Source organism: Antechinus flavipes, chromosome 3 (assembly GCF_016432865.1).
Source record: "Antechinus flavipes isolate AdamAnt ecotype Samford, QLD, Australia chromosome 3, AdamAnt_v2, whole genome shotgun sequence".
In the NCBI taxonomy this organism is placed as follows: Eukaryota; Metazoa; Chordata; class Mammalia; order Dasyuromorphia; family Dasyuridae; genus Antechinus; species Antechinus flavipes.
This window is the reverse complement of record NC_067400.1, coordinates 505,504,082-505,524,044: the sequence shown is the minus strand read 5'-3', so window position 1 is coordinate 505,524,044 and position 19,963 is coordinate 505,504,082. Positions and strand designations below refer to the sequence as shown.

Genomic DNA, 19,963 nt, shown 5'->3' with positions numbered 1-19,963 from the left:
CCTGTAGCTTGCTAGCTAATAGAAAAAATAAGATATGTGCAAAAGTTTGATTCAAATATAATGTGATAAGACATAAGGAAGAGTTCTGAACAGTGTTCCTAATAAAATTTGAAGAACTTGTTTTTAGCTTGATTTAATTGTTAAGCAATATGTTACCTTCATAACAGAATTTTTTAGCTTTCTGAGCCTTCTTGAAGGGAGAGAATTCATTCAGGGACATGGAAGAAATATAATTGTCACTGTTAGGCATTGTGGGAATATGAGTGGAAATGTAAAATGTTAATTACTGATAGTTAATCCATATAATTCATTAACTGATTAGACAGGTCATGAAAAGGAAGGGACTTCAACAGGACTTCAATATATCTTGCCTGAGTAATTAGAAGGAGCCATAAATAGAAATAGCCAAGTTGGGACAATAGGCATGTTGGGCATAGTAGTAATGAGATGATGAGTTCAGTTTTGGATATGAGTGGTACAGCAAAATGGTTGTGTCTAAGAGTCAGTTGGAAATTCAGGACCAGAATGGAACTAGTACAGGTTTGGGGAGTTTTTTTTGTTTTTTGTCTTTAATAAGGAGTATAATCAGAATATCTAAATGCATATTTTTCATATGGTAATTCATATTTTCTCCATGTAAAGGGATTAATTTAGGGATTGGTACTTAATATTTGGAGAAAATTGTTAAAAGTAGTTGCTTTAAAATCAATGTCTTGAAGTTTTTTTAAAGTAAACTTTGTTTTAATGAGATATTCCATTTTTTATGTTAATTTGATTTAGACACCAACATTGCATACTAGACGAAGGGGAATTACTAAAAGTTATATAGCCAAATTACTAAAAACTATATGCCAAAGTAGGATCTTTTAAAATAGATTTTAAGTTAGGTTTTTAGGGTGAGTAGAATTAAAGATTTTGATCATAAGTAAATGCATTTTTAAATTAGCTGAACAAAAGAATATGAAATCAAGTTGTAAATAAAACAGTTTAAGACTACTTTAAAGATCTTCTTTGAACTTTCAGAATTCTTTCCCTTAAAATACTTGAATTGGGATTTAGATCATAGAGTAAGATCGCTGATTTTGATAATATTCAAAACTGTTATTTAAGGTAACACAGCAAGATGTAAGAAAAGAGAATCCTCTGCAGTTCAAATTTCGAGCTAAATTCTTTCCTGAAGATGTGTCTGAAGAACTAATTCAAGAAATAACACAGAGACTTTTCTTCCTACAAGTTAAAGAAGCAATCTTAAATGATGAAATATATTGCCCTCCTGAAACTGCTGTTCTTTTGGCTTCCTATGCTGTCCAATCTAAATATGGAGATCATAATAAGGAAATTCATAAACCAGGCTACCTGGCTAATGATAGACTCTTACCTCAACGGTAAGTGAAAAATGATATTTTATTTTATTTTTAATTGTTATTAGTGACTTGTTTTTTAACTTCATTTCCAAGTATATTTAATGACCATGATTCAGCATAATTATGTAGCATTTTGTTTCATTGATTTTATTTTCTTTTTGTATTGTTATGGATATTTTGTACATTGTTGATGGTGTCTTTATACTGTTATCTGCAAAAGCCTTCCTGAGTTAGTAAATAAAACTTTTCATATTTTAAACCTTAAGTATTGGTGAGTATTTCTTTAAAAATCATAACCACATTGTTTTGCAGAGTAAGACCGTCTATACCATAATTATTTAATGTCTCTCTTCTTAGATAACCAAATTATAAATTTTCTCTTTAAAATAGAAATTAACTGATTCCCAAAGAAGATGCAAAGATTAATAATTATTATTATGAAAAGTACTTAACTAAGCACTTCTCTGCATTGCTCAGTTCTATACTAAACAATAGCATTTCCACGTCCTCCATTTAAGTGCCAAAATTTTCCACCTAGTGATACCAGATTATTATCTATAAAATCCAGTTGTGAAACAACACACATTGGTTAACTGTGGCCCAAGGACCATATTTGGCCCAATTTTTGTATGGCTACCCACATGTGTTTGTAGGTTCAGCCAGTGAGCTAAAAATAGTTTTTATATTTTTAAATACAGTAACATTTTATTTAACAATATAAAATCCATTCTAAGTTCACCCAGGTGTCAGGCACACAGGAGATATGATCCTAGTGAATGACCCCTGTAGTTAGTTGGTCTCTGAGGTCTCTGAACTCTGTATTTCTAATACTTTGATTTTCTTCTTCAATTTGGTGTTCTGCTTCATTATTCACCTGCACTGCCTGTTCAGGGATATATGTCTCTGTAGATTAAAACAGTGGGAACTTGTCTGGCTATATGTCATGACAAAGATGGTATAAGTTTTTCAATTAACTTTGCTTTTTCCCTATAGCGAATTTAGCTTTTTTGGCTAATTGCAGATATCCTTATAGTATTCCAGTGTTTAATAGAATCACAATGCTTTCTTCCATTTGTTATCACATTTGTTGAGCATTACTTTGACAGGATAGCTTTTGATACCAAAAAATCCCTAAGTGAAACATTTGTTTCATGCTTAATAGTATAAAATGGATCATTGAATGAAGATATTACAGATAATCGTTAAAGATATTTGGCGTTGCTTTTTACATGTATTGGAGACACATTCTGTATTTTTGTTCTACTCAATTTTTAAAAAAAAATTGATACAGCTGCAAGATCTTTTATAGTTGCTAAATCTTAATCAAAACTGTCCTGTAGAAAATTGTCTGCAAAAATCTGCTTATTCTCTTCTCATGTTTTTATCAAGAACCTTTTTGAAGTGACCATAGGACATTCTCCTAAGTATTTTATAGAGATGAGGAAATAGTTGAATTGGCTAATAAGTTGTTGAAGTGTTGAATGTTTTTGTATCTGGTTAAATCTGACTCTTTCCTACTTCATCTTTTTAATTGTCAGATCAGGTATAAAGACCATAGGATACAAACATAGTTTTCATTGTTGTTGTTACTAAGAATAGATTGTTCTCCATATACCAACAAACTGATTGTTCTCTGTTAATTCATTTACATTTTCCTTTTAAAAATGTTTATCATTCTCCTTGCAGTGCATTTGTTCCTTATTCATTGCTTACCTATTATCTTATATTGGCTAAAGCTTCATTCAATAAATAAAAGGTAGGAAACAAAATAAGAAAAGAACAATCACTGCACGTTTGTTGCACATATAGTTTCATTTGTTAATGTTCCAGAAATGATCTGGCCCAACTAGTTTTTATGTCAATCTCTCTCTGCAGGTTCATTTACTCTTATATTCTTGTGGTCTTTCATTAGGTTTGACATTTTTGCATATGAGCTTGTATTCTTAACTAGTGCTGCTTTTAACCACCCAAGTCTCATAGCTTGGTAAAGAGATCTAGTGTTAGTTAATTGAGGTGGTTTCTGGATTCTTTATATGTTCTTTATGACAAATGTTTTGTATTGGTTAAGCTTTTGAAAGAATATTGCCTTTTATGCACTTCATTTGTTTTTGTTTTGTTTTCTGGCATGACAAACAGTTTAGAGGTAATATAAATTCATAATATTTCCTTGTCTTGATCTTTACAATTTGGTTGTTTTTGGTTAAAATTTGGTAATTTGACTTTTACTCTAATCACTGGATGATAAATACAGATCCCTAACTCTGAAATGGAAACATAGTTTCCTATTTGCTAAAGTTAGATTAATTTTAGTTTCTCAAATATTTTTAGGTACTTGCAAGCATTCAGTGTCTACTAGTTTTTTTTGTTGTTAAAGTGTTCATGATAGACAAAGTAATAATACAACTTTCTTTCATTTCTTGAAGTTTAACCCATATTTAACAGTTTAGTTTTTTATGACCTCACATCTACATTGATAGCACTAAGCAGCAAGTTAAAACAGTGACTAATTTGGAGAATTTCATCAGATTTATCATAGGATTTTCTATTTATCCTCTGCAATAGTTGTTAGCATATAAACTGTGGTTTTCTTTATAATAATGTCAGTGTTCTTGATTTAGAACTACAAGGTAAAATTGGCAAATGTTCCAGGAAATAATTCTTTTTGCCTTTTTGGCACATGAAAAAACTAGTTTTGATTAACTGTTTCATTCACCTTTATAAGGAATAATCTGTGAATCATCCTGCCTTTATCCACAACTTCTTTATATTTTCTAGTTTCACATATAGTAAGGTGTTAACGTGGCTTTTGTTTGATGCTTTCATTAGTAGTGTGTCATTTTGATAGTAGGAATAAAGATTTATATTTAGAATGACAACAGTTATTCTCTTTTTTAGGATACTTTGCCATTGTTACTTCAGGAATGTAATTTCTAAAGTTTAATCATAATTATAATTTACCATTACCAATTGTGTATTCTAAAGAACCAAGAACCAACAGATCATATGAAACAGAGCTGAGAACTTTATAGAAGAGGCTACTTATGGGGATGTGATTATGCGTTTCAAATGTTTTAAAGATCTGTTATATGAAATAAGGATTAGACTTGACCTCTAAGGGCAGTGCCAGGTGCTAAAGTTGGTAGTGACAATAAGGAATACTTGGGCTTAATGTGAGGAAAATGTCCTTTTAATTATAATTGTACAAAAGTAGAGTGGTTGCATCAGCCAGTCCTGGATGAAGGAAGATTTTCTCTTCCAGATATCTTCACAGAGAGGCTGGGTGGACACTTATTCAAACAATCAAGCCTTAGAGGTTAATAATGTTGTTAACTCAGACCATGTTCTTTTTTTATAGTAATGATGATGTCAGGGAATAAATTAGCTAGCATACGTAACTTTTATACTGTAAAGAGAAACATACATATGCGATATAATATAGTAATCTTTTCATATTCACTTAGATGTGCTTGGCATTCCAACAGTAATACTATGATCAAAATACCTTAGGTGTTCTATTTGCATTGTATGATATTACAGATAATAAAAATAACTTCTGAAGACTGATTTTATTAATTGCCCACTATTTTAAGAAATACATAAACCTTACCTTGAAGTTGAATTTTTTTTTTTTGAGTATCTGATATTGAGAATATATAGAAAAAGATAACCTCTTCTCTCCTTGGACTACTATAGACAAATATAAAAATATTGCTTTTCTGCATGTCTTGTAATATAATTCTTTTTGACTTTCTGCCTCATATAGTGGATTTACATAACAATAATTAGATTTTGATGGAAGATTGCAGAAAGTGATAGCTTGATATAGAGAACAGATTATTGTTTCTATGGAAATGAATAAAGAATATTTAAAAAAATAGCATTGTAGATAGTTTGAGAAAAAGATGAAATTTGAGGTTATAAATGAGAAATGATATTTAAGACAGACCGAGAACAATATGATCAAATTAAGTAATTGTAATGACATATCCCTGTGCCAAGATATTGAAAAAAAAAAAAAAAAGACCTTAGACTTTTGTGTATGTGGGGGGAAGCATTCTTAATATAAGTGCAGTGTTTTGCTGTAACAACTGTGGTCTAAATATAGGCCACACCCACAATGAGATGGCTTTGACTAGAAAATATTTAGATTTATTCTGATTATGATCTGCATGTAGGTTTTTTCAAGAGCCAGTTTTGACATAGAAGTACTCCATTAATGGAAATACTTCTAAATGGAATCCTTCATTTAGAAAAATACTGTGTAAATTGGAATTTGGTTAAAGGAACAACTTAGGGAAAGAACAAGGTGAAACTGAAAAATAAGTACCAAACTGAGAAAGTATGCCAAGCTACAAAGGGTAGCTGTGGTATAATGAAAAAACACTGAATTGGGAGAAGTAGAAAAATCGAGATCAAAACCTGACTGTGCCAATTATTAACTGCCCTTACATTTTAACTTTCTTCTCCACTCACAAGTGACTACCATCTTAGTTCAGACTCTTCTCACCTCTGATTTGGATTATTATTAAAAACTATTCCATCTCTTGAGTTCTCTTCCCTCTTGTGCAAGTATAGATACATAATTTAGTTATGAATCAGTAAGAAGATGAAAATTTTAAAAAGATCAACGAGTTTATTTAAAACATTTTAATATTCTGAGTAAAAGAAATTTCTAGAGGATATGAACAATCACCCAGAGATAGAAACAAATAAAGTCTTTAGTAAGAAGGTTTCCTCTTGTTTCAAGAGCTCTTTGCAGAATTACTTTAAAAAAATGTTTTTATGCTTTTCTTTTTTAAGATGGGTGACTTGAGTGTAAATCCTACCACTGACACATATTGGCTGGTTGACTCTGGGCAAGTCACTTAGTAACTAGATGCTCTTGGACTATTCTCAGCTGATAAATGGAATAAAATGTGAATTGGTGGAGGAAATTCCTCTGCAGATACTTATGCAAATGAAATTGCAGATCCATTCAAAATAAATATATGTGTTGCTTGTTCAAGTAAAGTATTATCTTAAGGCCAGACAAACTCTTTAATTTCTTTGATTTCTATTAGCTACATGGGTGCATAGTAAGTAGAACTGAAGAGGAACTTTACAGCTTGTCATAATCACCATTATTTTCTTTTCTTTTTTTTTTTCCCCTAAGACAATTGGGGTTAAGTGACTTGCCTCAGCTTACACAGCTATGAATTGTTAAGTGTTTGAGGTCAGATTTGAACTCTGGTCCTGTTAGAATTCTTAAAAGGTGCTAAGTCAGTAGAATTGTTAGAGACAATGGTTGTTTAGCAGGGTGCTTAACAGTTCTCTAGATGTACTTAGTACTTATTAGAGTTCCACAAGCTTCATACTTTTAAGAGAGCATGTATAAGGAGGAGCCCACTAAAGGACAAGCCCACTAGAGGAGGAGCCCACTCTTGGAGGCAGAGTCAGATTCATTCCATATTCCACCTTTGTGCTGGCTGGAGACTCAGAGGGAGCTAGAGGCGGAAGCTGGCAGAGGCAAAGGACTTAGCAGCAGGAACCAAGGAGAGAGATAGGCCTCTAAGAAAGCTAACCAGGCCCAAGGAAGGAGACAAGACTTAAAAGGAAACAATAAAGGATTTGGACTTTAACTCCTGGCTGAATTTGAGGTGATTGTTACTCTGAACTGAGACTAAGGCTGCCCCAGAAGCTCCCCAAGAAATCTATACCCAAAGAATATTATATTTTAGAGAAGAACATTACAAGGTCCTCCTAACTTCAGGGCTGGTGCACTATCCATTGTGCCACCTCACTGCCCCACCACCATTATTTTCAAGAAAACTAGCATTTAAAGAAGGCAATGGATAAAGCATTTTATCTGTAATTAGGAAGACCTAAATTCAAATCCAGCCTTAGTCACTAATTAGAGACAAGTCACTTAACCTTTCTGCTTTGATTTCCTCATTTGTAAAATAATACTATTAATACTTGCTTCCATGGGTTGTCATGAAGATAAATTGAAATAATAATTTTATTTGTAAATTTATAAAGTGCTTTGTAAGAAGCTTTTCCCAAAGCCTTAGATAGTAAGTGACAGAGTTAGATTTTGAAGTCATGTCCTTTCACTCTTAAATTTAATGCCATTTTACTATGTCATGCTCTCTTTCAGTATGTAGAATTCTAGAATAATAAAAAGAGCATTGGGCTAGCTTGTAAATAATCTAAACAGCGATATTTCACTTACTTGTTTTCTGATTTTCATAATGGAAGGGTTAGAGATGAAGACAAATTGTAATAGAACTGAGCCTTGATCACGAGTTCAGGATCTGAAATCCAGAGGGATAGTAGAGGTTCTTGTTTGAGGATACCTTATGAAATTTCATCAGAGGAAAATTAAAATCAATTTAAGACAGAGTTTTTGGTTTTAAAGGTATCATATCTAGTTTGGGAGATAATGTCCATGATATAAAAACTAGTAAATTATGTGGAATAAACAATATTAAAAGTTCAGAGACAAATGAAGTAAATGAAGGCTAGATAAGAATAAAACCATCTTAAATTTGCAAAGTGCAGTAATTGTTTTATGTTTCATAGTGCTTTGCTATTGATCCTTATGAGACAGGTTCTCTTTGTTGGATTAGGAAGCTGAGGCTCAGAGAAGTTAATGGAGTTCAGCAAGATCAGAATGACGATTTAGTGTGACACAGCAAATCTCCTGATTCAGCAAGATCAGAATGTCGTTTTAGTGTGACACAGCAGATCTCCTGATTCCTAAAGGAGGTAGAATATTAAATTAGTTTTTGATAGATGCTCAGGATTTGGATATGACTAAAAGTGAGAATGAAGGGAGAGTATTTTAATTAATAAACATTTGTTAAGTGGGGAATGAAACAAAGAGGGAGGGGGAAAAAAACAGCCCCTGGCTTCAAAAAGTTCATTCTTCATTTTGGAATGGATCTACAGATTCTTTAAATTGGTATTTTGTATTCTGTATTCAAAAATGAGGACAGTTTTTTTGAGTTATGATGTTGAGATTTTTTGACTTTCTATTCTGAGGGAGGAGATTTAACAATTCTTAAATTGTCTCTATACCAGTCCTCAAAATCCATACTTTGGCTTGTTTTTTTTTTTTTTTTTCCCCCTCCTTCATGTTGTTGCTTCCCTTCCCAGATTGTCTTTCACTTCTATGTATTCCCAATCCATTATTCTCTTTTTGGGTTTGTTTGTTTTGGAGGAGGGGGTGAATTTTGCCATCCTGGATAGTTTTTCCATTCTGCCAGTTATTCCTATAGTAAAAGCCATAAACTCTGCTTTTACAATTCTTATTTCTCTTTTATACCATTCAAAACCATCTTGAAGTGATTCTATGCTTTTTTTGAAAATTCACAGGATATCCTTTGCTTTATTGGATATTCATTACTTTTCTTTGTCTTGCAATATTTATTAGATGTCTGAGCTTGTTTAGATGATCTGGAGGCCATATTCCTTTCAGCTATTAATGTCTTCCCTTTTGATTTATCTGCTTCTGCTCAAAGCTTTTAATGAAGTTTTCTTTTTCCTGAAATCTTTGGTAATTTCAGTATTTTATTTTTTATATCCTCCTATTGCCTATTTTCTGAGACCTTGCCCTTTTGAAAGCAAGATTCCTCAAGGGCTATTCTCCAAAACTGTCTGATCCTTCTCCTAGGCTGGAGAGTTTACTTTTTACTGCCTCAGTCCATACATTGACTTCTGAGGAGGTAGAACTGGGGCCCCAGTTAGATTTCATTTCTATTAATTTCAGAGTTCTGGGCATCTTAAACTTTGGAGGATTTTGAAATTGCTTTATCTTTTCTACATAATTCTTATTTTGGAGACGTTTGAGAGCTTATCAGGATTAAAGAAAGTATCTAGTTCTCCATCAGGAGCTTACATTCCATTGAGGTGGGCAACACATAAATCAGAAGTTGAAAAATAGAAAATAGTTGGAAGATAAACTTAAAGGTATGGCACTAGTAACTCTGGGGACCCAGAAAAAGCTCCTTGGTGCTTGATTTCCATCTTAAAAGAAGTCAGCAGTTCTAAGAGTCTGAGCTCCAACGGAAAAGCATTTATATTAGAAGCATGAGAAAAATCCAGTGAGACGTCAAGAAATCAAGAAAAGGGAGTGTTGGATGTCCAGTAAGTTTGCTAGTATAACTGGACTATAGAATCTATGTGGAGATTAGCAGACTGGTGAGAAATGATCAGGTTGTAAAAGAGTTTTAAATGCCAAAGGACTTTGGAGGGTAATGGGAGCCATTGAAATTTGTTGAAATGGAAGGTGGTGACATAATCATATATACGCTTTAGGAAAATCATTTTTGCCAGCTAATTGGAAGATTGATTAATTGAAGAAGAGACTTGGGACAAAAAAATTAATTAGAAGACTAATGTAGTAGTCCAAGTGAGAAATGATAAGGGTTTGAATTAGGGTATTGGAAAGATGGGAATATGTACAATAGATGTTGTAGAGAAATTATGATTTGACAACTGATTGACTATGAAGTGGGCAATTGAGAAGAACCAAGGATGACATGGAGGAGGGTATAAATCATGATGCCTGGGAATATGATGCTTTCACCATTACAGATAACAAAATCTAGGCTCTTGAGGTTATGATTCACCATAGTATCAGGAACAGTATTTGAGCATTTCTTTGAGTATTTCTGAACTTCTTTGCTTTGCTGTAATGAACAAGTGGAAGAAAAACAATACAGAAACTGCATAAATAAATGCTGTGTTGTATCAACTAATCATAGAAGTACTAGGGCTATGTATAGTAGTATTATCCTTTCAAAAATTGGCACAATTGAGATGAGGTAGCATTTTCACTTTATCCCTCAGTATGAATCTGATCACAATTTTTTTCGTGGAAGGAAAAAAATTGTTAAATACTGTTAGGAATTAAGGCCTTACAGCAGATGGGTAACTGGATTAGAAATTTTTGTTTTATAAATCCATTAATCTTTCAATGGTATATTCAGTCTAAAAGTTGTAGACTTTTAAGTAATTCATTGTTAACAGGGAGAACCAGTCATTCATTTCTTTTAAGTTGAAAATAACTTTGGAAAGCAGAACATTCCCAAATAACTTCCAATTAACTGTTTCTTTTCTAGTTTTATTTGAAGTACAAGCTAGTGTTATAGTTGGCAGTGCATTGTATTTGGAGTTGAAAGAACTGGTTTCAAGTCTTCTAGACTCCAGATCATCCGGTATTTTATCTACTGCCTTATTTAAACCTTAGTTTTCTTGAAAATGAGGCAAATCATTCAGTGTTTATGAATATTAGTTTTTCTGTAAAATGGGAATAATGTGATCTTTAATATTAACTTTTCAATGTTTTGGAGGTTTAAATGAGATCATAAATATTAAGCACTTTGTAAATCATTTTCAAAGTCAGCATTTTTGAGAAGTTATTCTGTTGGTTTTATATGTAACAAGATTGAATTTAGTAATATTGTATTGTATAGTAAACTAAAAACACAAATCTTAAAACATAAATTAAACTGCATATATTTATGAGAATCTGTTTTATTCAAGAGTATTTAGATGATGCAGAGGACAGAGCATAGGCCTTGGTGTCTAGAGAACCTGAGTTCAAATCTGGCCCAGACACTTTTACTGGCTCTGTTACCCTGGGCAAGTAACTTAACCTTGTTTGCTTCAGTTTCCTTATCTGTAAAATGAACTGAAAAAGGAAATGGCAAACCACTCCAGTATCTTTGCCAAGAAAAACCAGATGAGGTCATATTATATCAGACATGACTGAAACAACAGTAATTTTATTTAATCTTTGTTCAGATTTAGTTAAGGAGCTTTAGGAAGAAGCTAGAGGCATAAAAATCATACTTTGGAAGGTCATGGTGATATTATGTAACCCATATAAGCCCCCAAAGTAAACAATAAAGGAGAAAAAATAGGGGTTGATGGATCAGCATAAGAGATGTAATTGAAAGGAAGGAATGAATCTATTCTGAATCTATAGGAAAAGAGGAGCCAGCAATATTTTAGTTTTAAGTGAAGTTCCTTTAATTTTTTTTTTTTTTAAAAGGTAGCCCCTGGGTTAATGACTACTTTGCTTGAGAGTAAAAAATCTTTTCTCTAAGTTCATATATATTTTCCAGAAGACTTAACATTTTCCTAAAGTGTTTTTTCTACCTTGTAATTTAAAATTTTACTGCATTTGCTAACAATGGTGTAGAAAGTAGGAGATACCAGATCAAACTTTTTTTTTTTTTGAGAAATTACTGTCATTTACCCTCTCTTTCCAAATAGACATAAATTATGGTATTTATACATAAATATTTTATCTAGAAATTCATTAACTATGTTAATTTAATATTAGAAGTTTAGGAAGTATATGTGGTTTGGTAAGCTAAGGAAAGAACTAGGACTCAGGAGTTGTGAATGAGTATGTACTATTTAATCTTTTAATATATATATGTAGGGCAGCTAAGTGATGCAGTGGATAGAGCACCGGCCCTGAAGTCAGGAAGACCCGAGTTCAAATCTGGCCTCACTTAATACCAACTAGCTGTGTGACCTGGGCAAGTCACTTAACCCCAATTGCCTCGCCACCCCCCCCCCAAAAAATGTATATATATACTGATGGACAAGAATATGTGTTACTTTTTGGTTGTAAAAATTGTTAATATAGAAAATGATAGAGGGTGGGAGGAGGACAGAGTAAATTATCACTTTGATAATATTTTGGAAGCATATATGAATATAAATTCATAGTGTTTGAATTCTTTTAGATATGTGAATTTATATAAGCTTTCATAGAATTTTCTTCTTAATAGAGTGTTGGAACAGCACAAACTGACAAAAGAACAGTGGGAAGAAAGAATACAAAACTGGCATGAAGAACACAGAGGGATGTTAAGGTACTTCAATTTTGAAAATTTGTTTTCCCTAATTTAAAGTATTTAAGTTTTGTGAAATTTGTCATTGCATTAGATTTTCAGAAAGTATAATTTAAATTTTTAAAAAGAATAGCACTATATTTTAACAACAAAAGAAATTTTGGATTTTTATTTTGGTACTCTGTATTCAATTTGCCATGAGTAAATCTGTTATAATTTAGCATTATTTCAACAGGGAAGATTCAATGATGGAATATCTGAAGATTGCACAAGATCTGGAAATGTATGGTGTCAACTATTTTGAAATAAAGAATAAAAAAGGAACCGAATTATGGCTAGGTGTTGATGCTTTGGGTCTGAACATTTATGAGCATGATGACAAGTAAGTAAATTGTATGCTAAACTAATGTTTGTCATGAGTTGTGATGGGTTTCTTTTTCATTTATTAAAGCTATCTGCTTTAATTCAATTAAACTTTAGTTGATGGGTCACTAAATTTTCATTGCATTTCTACTATGTTTGTCCCTTAAGTTTTAGATTCAACTTTTTAGAGTATTTATGAAATATGATTGTTCAATTTACTGTGAGCATTTCTTATGTTCATTCATCATTATTACTTTAGGGTAGAATTGAGTATAGTACACACCCAGTAAATGTTTTTTGAATTAATTTGGGTAAATCATTTTGTTGGAATCCTTACTAACTGCTAACTAATTAGAGTTGATCTAATCTTACAAGAAGATGTTTTGGCCAGAACCTGAAACAAGGTACTAAGTAGAACTAATCAAGACAAGGCTTGTGTTCCCACCTTTACTTATTGGAGTCCACAAGTATGCTAGCTTCACAAAGTAGACTTTCTAACTTCAAGGGAGTCCACACCTCCCTTAAAGCTCATTGGGCCAGAGAGCACTATGGGAGAAAACCCATAATCCTATTCTCTCAGAAGAGGCAGATAAAAGGCCAGTGATGAGGGATCTATGGCAGAATACATTTTTTCCTCTTGGCTGGCTGATCGCGCTGGACTCGAGAGGAACGACTCTGGTGCAGAGAACACTTTGACGGATTTCAGTGGAGCTACGCCAGAAGCCCTCTCTCCACGGCAAGTTGGTGGCTGGGCTCCCCAGAAGGAGATAAGAGAGACCTTCCATCTCTGTCTTGGTTGGAGGCAGAAGAAAGCAGAGGCAGAGGCTGAAGGACAGAACCTTTGGATTTGGAGACATCCGAAGGGCTCCAAGCCTCTAAACCGGCTTTGCCTTGAGAAGAACAGGAACTCCAACATTTGAACTCATAACATCATTTAAAGCTCTTTTCTCATCTATGTGAAAATACATGCTGCTAGGTAGTAGAGTAGATTGAGAATTAGGCTTAGAATAAAGAAGAGGTATTTTCACTTTTATCTTTTTATTAAGTATCTTTCCTTAGTGCAATTAAAGAGCCATTAATCATTGGCTGGCCAAGTTTATCTTAACCTTGGTAGCTCTTTAGGATATCAAATCAGTCAGGGTTTCTTTAGGGGACTTTTAGTATAGAGATAAAGGTCTGGTAGTAATCTACTATAAGTTTCTCATTTTACTTAAGAGAAAACGGGGATAGAAAGATAGATTTATACAAGATCACAAGTGGCATACCTTAAACTAGAAGCTAAAATTTTAATTCCAGTGTTTTGTTTTTAAATATACACATATATAATTTTAAATTTTATTGATGTCTTTTTTTTATACCTGATGTTATATATAATGTTTTACACCCAGAGTTCCTCACCTCTGAAAGAATGGGGGGCACGTTTGACCATTATAATTAAAGTTATGAAGTCCTGAATTTAAGTTTTACCTCTTGACACATACTAACTTTCTGATCTTCTACAAGTCACTTAACCTTTCAATATTTTAGGATAACTTTTTTGTGTATCATGACCTGCTTTGCCAATTTGGTAAAGTCCCTTCTTAGAATAATGCTTTTAAATGACTAAAATATAATACATTGGATTACAAAGGAAACCAGTTATATTTAAATAAAGAAGTTAATTATTTCCCCATTCAAGTTCATGAAATCTTATCAACAGATCCTATGGATGTTGGTCAATTCAAGTTAAGATTCTTTACTCTGCACAAAGTGCAAACCTGCATTGATGAGAAGGATTTTCCTTTTCTGAGAGCTTATATTATAGGTCTAGTCTGTATCCCTATCTTTTTAACAGAAGGTATTGAAAACATTTTAATTATTATATGTCCAGTTATGCCAATAGAATTGTGACATCTAGGTGGCTTAGTGGGTAGAGTATTAGGTCAGGAATTAGGAAAACCTGAGATCAAATTTGGCCTGAAATGCTTACTAGCTGTGTGAACTTGGGCAAGACACTTAACCTCTGTTTGCCTTAATCAATTGGAGAAGGAAATGGCAAATTCACTCCAGTATCTTTGCCAAGGAAATCCTATGGACTGTATGGTACACAGGGTCATAAAGAATCAGACATGACTGAATGACAACAATTAATAGAATCTTAACAAAAATCTATTATTATGGGGGGAAAAACCTGGATTATGGGACTTCTAAGTCACAGTGCAGTCATCTTTGAAAGATCATAGGAAACAAGAAAGATATCATAGGTTTAGAGAACAACAAATATCATTTTCAAAAAAAGGATAAGTGTTGTTTAACAACTATATAATGAGCTTGATTTCCATTCCTGGTAAAATTCTTTAATGTATTATTAAATGAAGAAACTATCTTCATGGAGTAATGATTATAAAAAACCCAGTATACCTGGTATACAACAGGTCACACCACACTGATCTCATTTCCTTTTTTTGACAGTTGTTCTCTTGTCACTTGATAACAGGTTTTAGCAAATCAGAGCTTGTTATTTTAGTCTTTGGTTCATAGATTCATTAGAGTCATTACTATTAATGTGGACTATGTTTTTTCAAGATTTCACAGAATCAGGCTTTTAACTATGAATGTAGTAATCTTCACAATGGATATTATATGGCAGTACAGTGTCTAGGTTTTATCTCTATTAGTAGGAATAGATTGTGTTGACATTTATATTCTCTTTCCAAGTTACATTTTTGAAGTATTTAAATGATTAAGATTTTTAAAAATAAGGAGTTGAACCCAAGTCGAGTAAAGCCTAGATGAAAGGAGGAGACTGGGGAAGAGAACAAGTTTACTGCATCTTCTTTAATGTCAATAGGTTTCACATAAAGTCACATAAAGGCAATAGAATTTCAAACGAAAAAAGTAAGATTTCAGTAAAGGGAGCTAGAGAAGGTGTTTTTTCCTCTAGACAGAAGAGAGTAGTATAAAGTTTGGGATGGTTCAGTGTCATAATTTTGGAAAATAGTGTGTATGGGTGGGTGTGTATGTGAGAGATTAAACTGGAAAAGCAATCTGATGCCAGGCTTTATTTGAGAGGCAGTCAGTCAACATTTATTCAATATCTAATATATGTCAAACATGGTGCTAGTCACTGAGAAGTCAAAAAAAGGCTAAAAACAAGTTCCCATCTCTATTATTAGAGAGACTATGTGAATAAGTGAGTATAAATGTGCTACATAAATAACCAACAGAGGGAAGTCATTAGAATTAAGAGTGATTGGGAAAAACTTCCTATAGAGGGTCTGGCTTTAGCTGGGACTTAAAGGAAGCCAGCAGTTAGAGATGAAGAAGAGCATTCCATGCATGAAGAATAGCCAGTGAAAATACTCGGAGTTGGGAGATAAATTGTTATGTTCAGTAAATAACAATAAGAGCAATATCCTTGGAGGAGAGGGTAGGGAGAGGTGTAAGCATAAGACTGAAAGGGCAGGAGGGGCATGCTAGGTTTTGAAGATCTTCATCAAATATGATTCTATATTTAGTCCTGGAGGTAATAAGGAAACACAAGAGTATGTTGATGGAGATGGGGAATATGACGTTATCACACTCTCAGTTGCACCTGGGCTTTGGAAAATCCCTTTGGCAGCTTAGGGGAAAATGAACTGGAAAGGGCTGAAATTTGTGGACCAACCAGCTCCATGTTTCAGAAGTCCAGGAACAAAGTGATGAGGGTCTGTGCCAGTGTTGTAGCAGCATCAGAAATGAGGAGATATAGTTGAGATGTTGCCAGTTTCTTGGCAAGGTGACAAGTGGGAGAGAAGAGTTAAGAATGACATCTATGTTTCAAATCTAGGGGACTGGGAGGGTGGTGGTATCTTTGTTAATAATAGAGAAATTTGGAAGGGAGGAGCGTTGTTATTTAGTTTTGTTTAGGTTGAATTTAAATTATCTTGTCCAATAGGCAACTAGAGATAGGAATTTTGGGGTCAGCAGAAAGATTAGGGCTGGACTTAGGATCTTGAGAATAATTAGAATAGAAATGATTATTGAATTCATGAAAGCTGTTGATATTACTTTGTGAAGTAGTGTATGAGGACAAAGTAGTAAAAAAGACATTTTCTGAGTTGAAGACTAATATGATTATGCTTGTGCTTCAAGAGAATTAATGAAAGAATTAAGAGGGAGACCAAAACGGGGAATTCAATTGATTGTTTTAATAATTCAATTCTTTATTTCTGCATTTTGTTATGTCTTCATTTCCACATATATCCCTGTCTTCTCTACCACAGAGAGCTATTACTTATAACAGTGAATATTAAAAGAAACTAATTAGTCCATCAACTGAGTCTGATAGTGTATGGAGTGTTTTTCTTCACCATTGAATGGAAGGAAGTGAATTTCTTTAGGACTACATGTTTTTTTGTTTTTGTTTTGGCCTATTATAATGCCATTCAATGTCTTCATTTTTTGTTCTTTCCATTTAAATTGTCACTTTGTTTTTATATCTCTGCTTGCTTTTCTTTGCATCTTATATTGCTCTGTACTCTTCATAATTATTATTTTTGGTAGTCCAGCAAAATTGTTATATTTATGTGCCAAAATTTGCTTGGCTATTCTCTAATCAATGGTGTGTGTGTGTGTGTGTGTGTGTGTGTGTGTGTGTGAATTTTAGTTTTTTGCAACTATAGAAATTACTTATATAAACATAAAAATTCAAGATATGTGAATAGTATGTTAACATGTGTTCATGCCACTTAAAATATTCTAAAAGTCTGGAGCTATATTTATACATTCAGGATATAATAACCAGTGCACCTATGATGGTAGAAAGAACACTTCATATGGTATCAAGTTCGAATTCCTTTTCTACTACTTATAACCTTTGACAGCTTGAGCAAGTCAATTGATCTCAGAGATTACTCTCCATTCTTAAACGTGAGGAAATTTAATGATACTTGTATTGTCTACTTAGTGGCCTAGTGTAAGCATGAAATATTATAATGTATGTAAAGTATTGTAAACTTTAATATGCTATATAATTGTTAGTTTTTGTATATGCCCCCTTGATTAAAAGTCTACTTTTCATTTTAAAGGTTGACTCCTAAAATTGGTTTTCCTTGGAGTGAAATCAGAAATATTTCATTTAATGACAAAAAATTTGTCATAAAGCCAATTGACAAAAAGGCACCTGTAAGTAGAAATTTTGTCCTTATTTTTTTTTTAAACATTTCAATTTAACATAATGGTTTGTGCCTACTATGTGTAAGGTACTAGGGGAGCGAGAGTGTGTGTATAAATAGACAAAAATGTAGCAGAGCTAGCTCTTAAGGGGCTTCCATTCTTCTTTGAGCATCCATTACGTACATAAATGAGGAAATAGACGGTATAACCAAAGTAATACAAAATTTCTCCATGGTGTAATGGAGAGAACACCATCCCTAGATCCATCAACAAAAGGCTTAGTGGAAGAAATGACATCTCTATATCTAAATCAAGGGAAAGGAATAGGATGTACAGTTTTGACTTGAGGGACTACTTGTGTAAGGGAGAATTTGAGGGACCATCTCTGGATGTGGAAGATGAAATATATACAGGGAATAGAGGCCATTTGTTTTTGGAACAGAAATAGGGGGACAGTGGAATAATATGAGATAAGCTACATTGTCTACTATATACTTCAGAGAATTGTTCTAGGTATGAGGTATGTGGACAGCAACCTTAGTCATCAATTATTGGCAGCTGTAAGGATCAGGAAAGGTAAGATGATCTAAAATGTGAAGTAAATTGGGGATTCTGAAAAGCAAATGATTCTGAAAAATAAACATGGGATATGGCCAGTGTAAAGGATGGACACCACCAGGAAGTTATGTGTAAGAAATGGCAAGATGGCCAGTTTAACTATAGTGCTTGAAGAGGAGAATATATAATAAAGCTGGAGAGGTTAATGAGAGTCAGAGTATAAAGAACTTAAAATGTTAAACAGGAATGTGGTCAAATCTTTGTTTTAGTCATATCATTTTGGCAGCTATGAAAAAAAAAGTGAATTGAAAAATGGAAGGAGACTGTTGCTATAATCCAGAAGAAAGGTGATGAAAATCTGAATTATGGTTGAAGCTTTGTTAATGCATAGATGTGAAGTATAGTAAAGGAGAATAAATGAAACTTGGAAATTGATAATGGATATAGGAGGTGATAAGAGAGAGAAGGAAGAGAAGTCAAAGATGGTTCCAAAATTGTGGAAATATGTGGTGCCCTCCAAAATGATATTAAAGAGATGAGATTCTCATTTACCAAGCTGACATTAAAAAGCATTCTATTTCTATTGTTTAATATTCTCAGTTGTGAAATGTGTGCCTTTTTATGTTTTGAAGAGGCATATTATATAGATTTAAATTTAAATTGAACAACATTTGTTGGAATAAAATCAAAGTTGTATAAAGAAACAGTAATATTTGGATAATGATTGATCATAAATCACTTAACTGAAATTCAGTTTAAAAAATTTTTTTGTATTTGTTTTGTTGGCTACAATGCAATCCAGGTATTGGTCATTCATAGTATTTTTCATGATAATTTGCTGGAATTGTAAGTTATGTACTTATTTTTTTGGTGTTAATGTAACTTGAAAACTTGAATTTTTTAAATTTACAAGCTGGATTTTTTTTTTTTTTAATTTAAGTGGTAGCACCTATTCTACTGATGAAGTAGAGTATCAGCTGAACATTCTTAGAGATAAATATCCATAGAAAAAATCTAAGATTTAATATTCTTTGACATTTTTAATATGCATTATATATTTCTATGAACAAGTAATAGTTGAGAATTTACATTGCTGGAAAAAATCCAAACAATTGGGATGTAGAAAAATTGTGTATCTCAGGTATAATGATTAAATATTGAGAGTTATTTTTAGAAAAGTAGAGGGGAAAAAACAAATGGGACCCAATAAGTAGCTCTGGAACATTTAGAAAGAATCATTTACTATGTGGTATCTACTATGGTTCTTATGAAATTTCAGCTACTTTTCAAGTTAACTTATGTGACTATTGAGTTCTCATACTAATATGTTGGCATTTAGTATCAGCTACTGGTAATAGACTAACCATTTCAAGGACATTGTTAATTTAATTAACAATTAAATTGTTAATTTAAAATATTTTATGTTTAGGATTTTGTTTTTTATGCACCTCGCCTGAGAATCAATAAACGAATTTTGGCTTTGTGCATGGGAAACCATGAGCTCTACATGAGAAGAAGAAAGCCTGATACAATTGAAGTACAACAGATGAAGGCTCAGGCTAGAGAGGAGAAACATCAGAAGCAACTGGAAAGGTATGAAATTTTTTTATTTTTAATTGATAGGACTAGAGTTATCTTAAATTTTAGACAAGTTTAATTTCTTTGAAGTACTCCAGATTTAAATTTTAT

The 19,963-nt window shown here is 32.8% G+C and overlaps 1 protein-coding gene across 2 annotated transcripts in view; it reads left to right on the top strand.

Annotated features, from left to right (window-relative positions):
* RDX (radixin) overlaps positions 1 to 19,963 on the top strand; it is a 121,395-nt gene that overhangs the window by 46,760 nt on the left and 54,672 nt on the right. For both annotated transcript variants that reach the window (XM_051986946.1, XM_051986947.1), the window contains exons 5-9: positions 1,111 to 1,385; positions 12,155 to 12,238; positions 12,453 to 12,599; positions 17,629 to 17,725; positions 19,704 to 19,867. In XM_051986946.1, the coding sequence (XP_051842906.1) occupies positions 1,111 to 1,385; positions 12,155 to 12,238; positions 12,453 to 12,599; positions 17,629 to 17,725; positions 19,704 to 19,867 (767 nt within the window). The remainder of the gene's footprint in view (positions 1 to 1,110; positions 1,386 to 12,154; positions 12,239 to 12,452; positions 12,600 to 17,628; positions 17,726 to 19,703; positions 19,868 to 19,963) is intronic.